We start from the raw sequence: 12,091 nt of genomic DNA, 5'->3' as shown, positions 1-12,091 counted from the left end.
GCGGTTGAGCGGTATTTACAGGTGGCTTCTTCTAGCTATCATCCGATGTCCAACTTGTTGGTTCTCCGGGGGTCCCGGGGAAGGTTCCTCCTGGAAGGGTCGTGCCATGGCTCAGGGTTCCGATCATCAGGGTCGACAACAGGTGCCAGGTTCGGAGCCAGCGTTGCCTTCGGTTCCCTCTGTGTCTGGTCTGCACAGTGATCGCTCTGTGCACAGGTCGGGTTCTCGTAAGGGGCATTGGCCCTTTTGCAGTTCGCCCCCACTGTGCACCCAAGTGGGTGCACTTGGGCGTGGTCGAAATGACGACGTCTCTTGGGTGGGTTTCCCGCCTGTTTCCAGTACTGAAACAGGACTGTGCGGACCTGCAGTTCATTCTGGACTTGTCCCGTCTGTACCCTTGGGTTTTTTGCTCCTCCTTTCGGGTGACCACTCTGTCCCAAGTCCGGCTTCTGTTGGAGCCAGGTTCTTGGATGGTATCCCTGGACCTCAAAGATGTGTATTGGCACATATCTGGCTTCATCCAAGGTTCAGGGACTGGCTCAAATTCAAATGTTTATTCGGGTAAAAGTTCATATATAGAAGAATTACAAACATAATGTTGGATTTATAGATAGAGCTAGTACATACAATACTTAAAGCCACTAATACGCATAGCGTTTCGGGCATGGTGTGATAAAAAAACACTTAGACTAAAACTTGATACTAATTGAGATTATTGTGTTAAAAAAGGAGGGGGGAGGGGAATATGGCAGAAATCAGCAATTGTACAAGTTGGTCCTCAACAAACGGTATTGTTTGAAAATAACAAACATGGGTTGACATTTTAGGGGTAAGGTAGGTTACAGGGAGTTAATTAGGTAGTGCTTAGTTTTTATCTTAAACTGGTTGAGAGAGGTACAGTCTTTAACATGATTGGGAAAGTCATTCCACATTCTGGGTCCCTTGACTTGTAGAGCATTTTTAGTTTGATTAAGTCGTACTCTTGGAATATCAAAAAGGTATTTGTTTCTAGTGTGGTGCTCCAGAACTCGAATTGAACTAGATTGTGTAAATCTTGTCCCTACAATTGTACATTACTCTTATGTTCTATGTAAACCACACATTCTTTGGAATCAACATTATATTGTATTATATACATACAATATATGGCCATATTAGGAGATATATCCAATATATGGCCATATTAGGAGATATATACAATGTACTGTATGGTAATATTAGTACGATACTGTATATATAAAGTCAGATGTCAGGATCTACCATTCGCTGAAAATTGCACAACAGGTATGAGCACCAGTAAAAAAGCTAACCAACCCCTAGGAATAATCAAGTGAACCTTTGACTTCAAAAAGAACAAGGTACACTAGTTATTAAACTAGTATAAATCTATAAACTGTATAAATCTCTGGTGTGCCACCACTTGGATTATTGTATCCAACCATGGAGACCTTATCTTCAGAAGAACATAGCTGCTTTTGAGAAATTGCAACACCAGGCAAGAAAAATCATTCCAAAACCAAGTTGATTCTCACACCAGGAGCGGTTGAGGCCCTCAGGGCTAACAATGTTGTAAACTAGGCATGACAGAGACTTCTCACTAAAGCTTGAAATTCTGAACAATTTGGAGGATAGGGATTCAGACAACTACTACAAAAGATCAGATGTAACACGAACAAGGAACAACAGTTTCAAGCTCAACAGGCCACAGTGTAGGACCAAAAATAGATGTTTTTTTTACCATAGTTATAAAACCATGAAATTGCCTTCAGACCCAATGGCATGAAGTACTTGGAGCTTTGTAAATACTTTATTCACTTGTGTTCTTGAGGATATCCTCATATTGCACCCAAAATTTGCCAGTGCCGGCAAATTGCAGAACACATGGCCCTGTATGACTGACCATCCTGTGAGATGAGAACTTTTAAAAATAAAATAAATAAATAAATAAATGTTTATTTAGGTAAGGTACATACATACAAGAAATTTTTACAAAGATTGGTTGACTTAGCTAGTACATACAATGCCTAAAGCCACTATTACGCAAAGCGTTTCGGGCATGAAGTATCATTTCGGGCATTTTAGTATCACTGCTTCCTTATTCACTCTTGTGTTGATGATGATATCCTCATAATGCACCCAGAGTTTGCCAGTGCAGACTACTTATTACATGCCTCTGTATGATTAACCATCATGTGTGATGGAGATTTTTAGCATCATGTAGCTAGATTTTTGACGCACTTTGTACTCCCCTTCATATAGTCTAGGATAGCTGCACAAATACAGATGTACCTAAATGTGTTAATAAAAAAAAAAAAAAGCCATCAATGCCAAAACACTGCTGAATTTCAAAATCCTGCTGAATAGATTTATCAGGACAAATGAGGGGACCTTTGACAAGCCACCTGCTTCCTGTCCTCGTCAAGGCCACTAAAGAGATAGTGGCCCTCGGGTAAATCATGTAAATCAGGAATTGATGAGGTGTCTGGTAGTGTGCAAGTCGAACCTAAAGGTTTTACCTGATTTACCTGAGGGCCATTAGCACTAGTGGCCTCGACGAGAACAGGAAGCCGACAGGTTGTTGAAGGTTTCACCATTTGCCCAAATAGTTGTGCTATTTAAGTGTTGAAAACACCAAGAATGCAAATACTGTATGTCATTAGTACAGGTGTTTTGCTCATCAGTATCTGATTTTGTTTGTATTTTTTTATTAACACATTTGGGTACATATGCATTTGTGCAGCTACCCTGGTATATAAAGACTGATTTCTGTTACACAGTACTGTATTATGAATAAAGTAAGTAAATGATAAAATCCTATGGCTTCTGCAGTGAACATTTCATCTCCACTGACTTCAGTAGTGTGGCATGGCAGCCAAACCCTCGTAAAGTAGGGCAAAGGGGCTGCCCCTGACCCTCTCATTTCAGTCTTCTTCACTCCCACTAGTTAACCTGCAAAGTTTAATTAAGCTAGTCCCAGGCGTCTGTCCTCCAACCTTCGGCATACAAGCGAATATCTTATTTTGCAGCTATAACTGTGTATACATATGGTTGGAAACCTAACAGGGGAAAAAAACATGCTTGCATAATGTTCAATCAATGTATGAACAATGTTACGTCAATGTTACATCAACATCATTTGGCCAAATTTGTTCAGAGGAAAATTATCTATGTGGAAGCAAACATCATTTAGGACAATTTATTATTATTTATTATAACAAACCACATCATCAAATTTGCAGATGATACTAAATGTCAACCCATGTCTTACTATTTTTAAACAATGCTGTTTGTTGACCAACTTGTATATTGGCTATTTTCTACCATGTTCCCCTCTTTTTTATCTTTTATTTTTTTCTTTCAATGCAATTTATACTTTAAGCTCAATTACTATTAAGTTTTAGTCTAAGTGTTTTTTTTTCCCCACTTCACCTTGCCCGAAACGCTATGCGTACTAGTGGCTTTAGGTATTGTATGTACTACCTCTATCTATAAATCCAACATTATGTTTGTAACTAATCTTCTATCTATGTACTTTTACCTGAATAAACATTTGATTTGATTTGATTTGAAGATTTATGGTAAAGTGGGAAGTGAAAATGATATTGAGGCCTTACAAAGACATCTCTATGAATTCCACAAATGGTCAGAAGACTGGCAAATGCTTTTTAATATCGATAAATGCAAGACTTTGCATGTGGGGCATAACAATCCACATTACAACTATCAAATTAGCAGCATTATCCTGCAGCAGAGTGATGAAGAAAAGGACCTTGAAGTCAATATCAATCATTCACTGAATATTGCACAAGTGGGAGTGGCATTAAAAAAAATCTAACCAATCCTTAGGAATAATTGATCATACCTTTGACTTTAAGGAAAAAGAAGGTAGTCATTCAATTGTATAAGTCTCTAGCGCACTCTCAACTGGATTATTGCACCCAGGCATGGAGACCACATCTTTTTTTTTTTTTTTTTTTTTTTTTTTTTTTTTTTTTTTTTGAGATATATACAAGAGTTGTTACATTCTTGTACAGCCACTAGTACGCGTAGCGTTTCGGGCAAGTCCTTAATCCTATGGTCCCTGGAATACGATCCCCTGCCGCGAAGAATCGTTTTTTCATCCAAGTAAACATTTTACTGTTGCGTTAAACAGAGGCTACAGTTAAGGAATTGCGCCCAGTAAATCCTCCCCGGCCAGGATACGAACCCATGACATAGCGCTCGCGGAACGCCAGGCGAGTGTCTTACCACTATACCTTCGGAGACTGCTATGTCTTCAGAAAGACATAGCTTCATTGTAGAAAATTCCACACCGGGCAACAAAAATAATTCCAGAACTACTGATCTCATCGAATAGGGCTAACAACAGTGCAAATCAGACATGACATAACTGATCTCATTGAAACATTAAAAATGCTGAACAATTTGGAGGATGTTGATCTGAACTTCTTCAAAAGGTCAGATGTAACTTTTTTTTTATTAACAAGCTTGGGTATAGAAAACAATGTGCTGCTACCCTATTCTATATGAAAGATTACACAATGTCGATAAACAACTAGCTATAAGTTCAGCTAACATTCACATCTCACAGGATGGTTAGTCATGCATTAAATCAGGTGAGAAAACACCAGCCTCAATACAAAAGCAAATATTGAGGGTTTGAAACGATTTAGTTTGGTTTTGGGAATACAAAAGATATTTATTTCTGGTGTGGTGCTCATGGGTTCTATAATACCTATCAAGGAAAAGTTTCAGATCAAAAACTACCTATGTACTCAGCCCCACAACTGTGGACAAAAAGTTCTCAGTAGAACTGAGTGCAAGGAATTTAATTGTTAACTTTTTTATGATTTTAATAATCATAATTAGGATGATTAACTTATATGATTAATAACCTGCAACCAAATATTACAGTGAAAAAGTTACTGAAAATTTAAAACAATCATGAACATAGTCATGCATAATCATGAATGCTTTAAAATGAACACTTGAAGACTCTGTAAAACATATACAATTAGCTCGCAGACAAAAGTGTGTTCATATACAGGAATTTATATAATAAATATTTATTTATATAATCTAAATGATCCTATTTCTTTACTCCATGTCAGTATGCAATGGGAAGCATTGATATCTAGTCATTGATATTTCTCTCTAAGGCACTATAGCAATTTAAACATTAAAAACTGAATGTGAGAGCACAGTGTTGGTGTGGGCAGAAGAGCAGGGGTTACGAGTTGACCTTCCAGGCCTAAACCATATCTCACTGAATGACGGGGCTACCACTTGACCTCCCGGGCCCAAACCACCTCTCGCCACCGTCCTGCATCACGGGACTGGATCAGTAGGAAGTCCTGACACCTCAGTTGCATGAAGTAAGGCCAGAACACCTGTTGTCTGCTTGTTTGTCTCAGGTCACCTAGAAACAAAATTATAGCATTTATTTTTCTCACAGTCTTCTGTATTTTACCATCAATCTCGTTACTTAAGCTGAACTTCCATTGCCATATACAAAATGCAAAATATTACCATATACAAAATGTAAAATACGTTATCTCAAACTGTAGACATTCTCTCCAAGATCAAATACTACATGCCTCATTTTGCCGTGGTAACACTATTCTCTCATCTATCCATATCTCACTTATGGTATCTGTGCCTGGGGATCTACAATCCAAAATTACCCTCAACCACTAATTACTCAGCATAAATTGGCAATAACAGCTATTACAAACCCCAGGCCCTAACAGCATTCAGCTCCATTACTGAAATCCATAAATATGTTAAGTACCAAGTCAATGCACATCTCCGCAAGTGTGCTTTACATGTGCAAAACTCTGCACTGCAATACTAATCCTGATCTTAAGCATTTTTTTCAAGGCTGTAGCAGAACCCATGGGCATCACACAAGAAACAAGTATCTTTCTGATATCCCAAGAGTGCAACTTAAGCATAGCAAAAATGCTATTAATAAGAGTGGAATACTAGAATGGATTAAACAATGATTAAAACAAAGAAAGCAAAGAGTTGTCCCAAATAAAAATGAATCTGACTCAAGAAATGTGTAGTGGGGCACTGCAAGGTTCCCTTTTGGGGCCAACCCTTAATTTTTCATATTTGGGGTTTTAGGTATTGTACTCGTCTTACCAATGAATCCTCCACTGTTTATGTACTCTATGTATGTACTTTTGCTTAAATAAATTGTAACTATTATAAATTATTATTAGATGAGAATATTACAAACCACATCATCAATTTTGCAGCTGACACAAAGATTATGTTATAGCAGGTCATGAAAATGAAATTAAGTCCTTACAAGGAGATCTACATGAACTCCACAAATAGCTAGAAGACTTGTAAATGCTTTTTAATATAAAAAATGCAAGACCTTGTATGTGGAGCTAACAATGAAAATCACAACTACCAAATCACAAAAATCACCTTCCTGTAGACTGATGATAAAAAGACCCTGGAGTCAGAATCCACCAATCACTGAAAGTTGCAAAACAAATGGGAGCTGCAGCTAAAAAAAATGCCAACCAAACCCTAAGAATAGTTAAATGAACCTTTGACCTCAAGGAAAAGAAGTTCATTATTCAACTGAACAAATCTCTGGTGAACCCCTACTTGGACTATTGTACCCAAGCATGGAGACCTAATCTTCAGAGACACATATCACCTTTGGCAAAAAGTTCAACCCCAAAATAAGTCAACTCTCATACCAGGAATAGTTGAGGGCCACAGGGCTAACAACACTGCAAACCAGACAAGACAGCAATGATCTCATAAATGTTTATAAATACTGAAAAATTTTGAGTATTTTGATCCAGACCATTTAAAAAGGCCAGATGTAACACAAACAAAGAGCAACAATTTAAAGCTCAACAAGCCACAATGTAGGACAGAAAACAGGAAATGCTTTTTCACCCATAGGGTTATAAACCCACAGAAACACCTACATGCCAAAGCCACAAATGCTAGAACTATGCTGCATTTCAAAACCCAGCTGGATAAAATCATCAAGACAAATGGCGGGGACCTTTAACAAGCCACGAGCCCTCGGGTAAATTCATATGCTACAGTATATCATGAATATTTAGTAACTCTTTGATTTCCATTAGTTGTTTGCAGTTAGTGAATATAGAAAGAGTCCAAGTGTGAATCCCCTCTTATAAGACAGTCTGCACTAGTTTGAGCTCACGCTATTGTGATTTCTGTGTGTAATGAGCTCATGCCTGTATACCCAGTCAGTCATCATTCAGGCAAGCAAATTTATTTATTTATTTATTTATATACAAAAAGGTACATTGGGTTTATGAGAATACATAGCATAGTATTTAGAATCTTGTAAAGCCACTAGTACGTGCAGTGTTTTGGGCAGGTCCCTAATCTAACAGATAATTTTAAGTAGTAAATTCTAGCAGAATTAATAAAATGATAACAGATATATTGCAAGAAAAAAAAAGGGAAATGAGGGAATGGGGGGGGGGACCTTCGACAAGCCGCAAGCCTCCTGTCCTCGTTGAGACAACTAGTGTTAATGGCCCTCATGTAAATCAAATAAATAATAAAAATAAACAGATTTGCTAAAGTTAGATTTAAACAAAATGGAACCATCATGAAATATGAATTATTATAAATTTGAATACCTCGAGTACTTGCGTAAAATTAAGAAATCTAACCTTTGAAAAAGTCATCATGAACTTCCATAGCGATCTGCTTGATGTTCCTGAGGACATGTGGAGAGTTAAGGAGCATATCCTGCAGGAAGTCCACCTCCGACAGCTCCACGTCCAGCTTCACGTAGTCGATCACCTGACCCGCGAGTCCCAGCTGGTTCACCAAGTTCTCGAAGCGATCGACCTGAGGAAAGGAAATACGAATTTATTTATTTATTTATTTATTTATATACAAGAATATACATTGGGTTTGTGTGAATACATAGCATAGTATTTACAATCTTGTAAAGCCGCTAGTACGCACAGCGTTTCGGGCAGAGACGGGCAAACGGGCAAACGAATGATGACTTGAGGTAGATTTTCTAGTATGTATTCCTTAACCTTTTCTTTATAGTCCTGATAAGACCATATCCTAAGTTCATATCAGGCTTGAGATAAAGGATCTGAGAACCAAACCAAGCATCATGCTGTCCCTTACTTCAGGGAAACATCCAAGAAACTAGCAGAGAAATAGCCACTGCTTTTCTCAAAAAGCGGTGGGTTTTCTGTGAGAAGAAAACGTAATTCTAAGAATTGTGTCTAACCGTCTAAGCTGCGTGCGCACCAAGCGGGAATACTAAATGAGCACCCGCGGACCTGGCGACCACAGATTCAGCACCGCTCCTGTGCCAGGTAAGTCCACTACGGGCTCACCATAGCCCATGCAACTTGCACAACTCCTGTGCCAGGTAAGTTACGGGCTCATCATAGCCCGTGCTACTTGGAACTTGTTCCAAGTATCTGAATCTATAACAACAACAACAACAACCCGGCGACCTCTGTTTCGCCACCCTCCGCAGCCGCTTCACATACAAAAACACCCACCCTCCTCCCGGGATCCTCTGCATCCCCTGTTTTCCTTTTCAAGGGATTCAAGCTATGACACTCAGGCAGGCTCAGGCAACACTTTTTTTCTATCATGCTACGCATTTGTATTATCTTTGGGGTGCCCCGCCAGAACCCCCAAAGTGATAAGCCAAGACATATTACCTAGAATTGTCATTAGTGTAAATGCAAATAATGCAACTTTCAGTTACTGATTATAGATATAAATATTAATTGTAATTGAGTTATACACTATCATTATAACGGTTATTCTCTAATATTATGCTAATGCTAATCCCCACAATCACCAAACCTACCCGAGTCACTCAAACATCAGCCACTACCTTGGACCACATATGGACAAACATAACAGCTCCACTTGTATCTGGTATAATCTACGACAGAACAACTGACCACTATCCTACCTTTCTCATAGCGAACATGGACATAACACCACCAAAAAGCAAGAAACTTTAATTTAGGCTACACAGTGAATCAGCTTTAGACAATCTTACAGAGGCATTTCACAATATTAACTGGGATTCTGAATTCAATAATACCCATGATATAAATTCATTAGCTAACCTCTTCCTCTCCAAAACTCTAAGCCTCTACAACCTTCATTGTCCCCTTCTTACCAAGCAAGTAACTGACAAAAGATTGAACAATCCATGGCTCACAAGTGGCATTCTCAACTCAATCAACAAGAAACATGAATATGAAAAGAAAGTTAGGATTGGCCTAGTTTCAAAGGAAGTAGCTAAAAGGTACTCATCAATGCTTTCCAGTATCATAAGAAAGGCAAAACTTGCATATTATGTGAATAGATTCAATGAAGCAAAAGGCAACATGAAAAGCACTTGGAAAACTATCTCTAGTATCCTAGGAACTAAACAACACTCACATAACCAAATAAAACTCTACAAGGATGGGGATATACCGTCAACTGATTTAGAAATGGCAAATGAATTTAATAGTTTCTTTTCATCGGTTGGTGCTAATCTTGCCAGTAAAATCCCACAGACTCAGACACATATTAACACATATCTCTCAGGCAGCTATCCAAACTCTCTTCTCCTTTCACCAATCAGCCCGGCAGATGTTGTGTCCATCATACACTCTCTAAAAACCAAGGCAGGGAACACCAGTGAAATTCCGTCCATTGTGTACAAGAGAGCCACCCATGCCCTTGCCCCACCCATAGCACTACTGTTGTACAACAATTTGTACTGACTTGTACTGATTTCTACAACAAATCTATAGAGTGTCACACCTTCCCTGATATCCTCAAAAAAGCAAGAGTAACGCCAGTCCATAAAGGAGGCAATCCGGCGGACATAAACAATTATAGACCAATATCAAATCTACCCATTCTATCAAAAATATTTGAAAAAATTATTTACAAGCAGCTCTATTCCTACCTCGTAAAATTCGACATACTCAGCCCCTGCCAGTTTGGCTTCCGGTCCCACAAGAGCACCAACGATGCAATCATTAGTCTCCTGACGTTATCTACTCAGCCCTTGACAAAAATGAGTTTCCGACTGGACAATTATACACTGATGGTTCCCTACACCGCACCACGGGTGCAGCTGGAAGTGCAGTTGTCCTGACAATGGGCGATGGCCTATACTTTGAGTGGGGAGTCCGTATAAACAACTGGGCCTCTACCCTTCAGACCGAACTATTTGCCTTGATCCTTGCACTGAAATGTGTACAAGTCTCAAAACTTGATACATTAATTGTAAGTGACTCCTTATCATCCCTAAATGCTCTCAACTCTTTAAGACATAACTGTAACATGCTCGTGTCCGAAGCTAGACACAAATACAACAAAATTATTAAGGATGGTAACAGAGTCCATTTCATGTGGTCTCCATCTCATGTTGGCCTCCGAATGCATGATAGAGCTGATAAGTTAGCCAAAGAATCTGCCTTTAAAGGAGCCGTTGAGTGTAACCTTGGATTGTCAATGAGCAATCTGAGAGCAGCAGTACACCGAGAACTTCAACAAGATCTTGTAGATCTGAGGCAAAGTGAAATTGACACCAGTAATTCCATCTATCATCATACTATCATGCAAGAGGAGCCACATATCTATGGATCATCCAATAAAACCAGCAGACTTCTAGATGTTACTACTGCTCGGCTTAGACTCGGTTACAAGTATCTCTGGGAATTCTCATTATCTGCTGATGTAGACCTGACCAAATGTAAACTGTGTCAACAAAATTATTCGCACACCCTCCGTCACTATGTGATGGAGTGCGAAAAGATACGTGAATTTAGAGACAATTCTATAACCAATGTTCCAGCGATGTGTCAATATTTCATTCAAAATGATCTGCTACCAGAAATTTTAGACAAATATTCCCAGTTTGCTAACTGTAGGTAGTAACTAAGTGATTGTAACCTATCCACCGCTTCCCACTGGATGGGGGGCGGTGTGCAGGACAAACATATAACTTGTGACACTAGCTCTCCACATATGTCAGTTGCTTAATTTAGAACCTGTACTTGAGGTCAATCTCGAACCCATTGTTGATGTGATGACTTATATTGAATTTTGCAACTAGCTCATCAAGATTGTAACTAGCTTAGCTAAATGAATTGTGGGGTTCAGTCCCTGAGCCCATTATGTGCCTCTGTAACCCTTTCCACTACCGCCCACAAGATGGGTATGGGGTGCATAATAAATGAACTAAACTAACTCTTCATTGACCTAAGAAAAGCCTTTGATATTGTTAATCACAACTACCTCTTACTTAAACTCCAGCATTATGGAATCCGAGGCCTTGCCCTTGACTACATCCGATCCTATCTTAGTGACAGACACCAATATGTAACCATCAATGATACAACTTCTTCCACTCTACCAATTACCGTTGGAGTGCCACAGGGCAGCATCTTAGGACCTCTTCTATTTCTTATATATATAAACGATCTGCCTAATGTCTCTAATATTCTCAAACCTATATTGTTTGCTGACGATACTACCCTTATCTATTCAAACCTCAACCCACATACACTAAATAATGTTGTGAATAATGAATTAAAAAAAGTCCACTTATGGATGTCAACGAACAAACTAACATTAAACATCGAAAAGACTTACTACATCTTATTTGGAAGCAAATCATCAAATGCAATTCAGCTACAGATAGACAACATTACCATCAGTAATAAAAATGATGGCAAGTTTCTTGGCCTATTCCTAGACAAGAGACTCTACTTCAGCACCCACATTCAACACATAACTAAGAAAGTCTCTAAGACAGTTGGTATACTCTCCAAAATCAGATATTATGTTCCTAACTCTGCTCTCCTCTCACTATATTATGCACTAATCTACCCCTATCTTAATTATGGTATCTGTGCATGGGGGTCTACCACTGCAAACCACCTTAAGCCCATCATCACACAGCAAAAATCTGCTATCAGAATAATAACTAACTCTGCTTTCAGACAACACTCAGCTCCCTTGTTTAAATCCCTAAACTTGCTAAATATTAACTCCCTCCACACATTTTCTTGTGTCAACTACATTT

The 12,091-nt window shown here is 38.8% G+C and overlaps 1 protein-coding gene across 1 annotated transcript; it reads right to left on the bottom strand.

The window, feature by feature from the left end:
- Positions 1-539: 539 nt before the first annotated feature.
- On the bottom strand, positions 540-8,899 carry LOC138371303 (uncharacterized). The gene is made up of 3 exons (XM_069336088.1): positions 8,888-8,899; positions 7,683-7,863; positions 540-5,419 (listed from the first exon to the last, which is right to left on the bottom strand). The coding sequence occupies exons 1-3, from the start codon at positions 8,897-8,899 to the stop codon at positions 5,280-5,282; spliced, it is 333 nt and encodes a 110-aa protein (XP_069192189.1). The 3' UTR covers positions 540-5,279.
- Between the last annotated feature and the right edge of the window lie 3,192 nt (positions 8,900-12,091).

This window comes from Procambarus clarkii, chromosome 35, assembly GCF_040958095.1.
Source record: "Procambarus clarkii isolate CNS0578487 chromosome 35, FALCON_Pclarkii_2.0, whole genome shotgun sequence".
NCBI lineage: Eukaryota > Metazoa > Arthropoda > Malacostraca > Decapoda > Cambaridae > Procambarus > Procambarus clarkii.
Note: the sequence above shows the minus strand (reverse complement) of the source record. Positions and strands in the feature narration are given on the sequence as shown.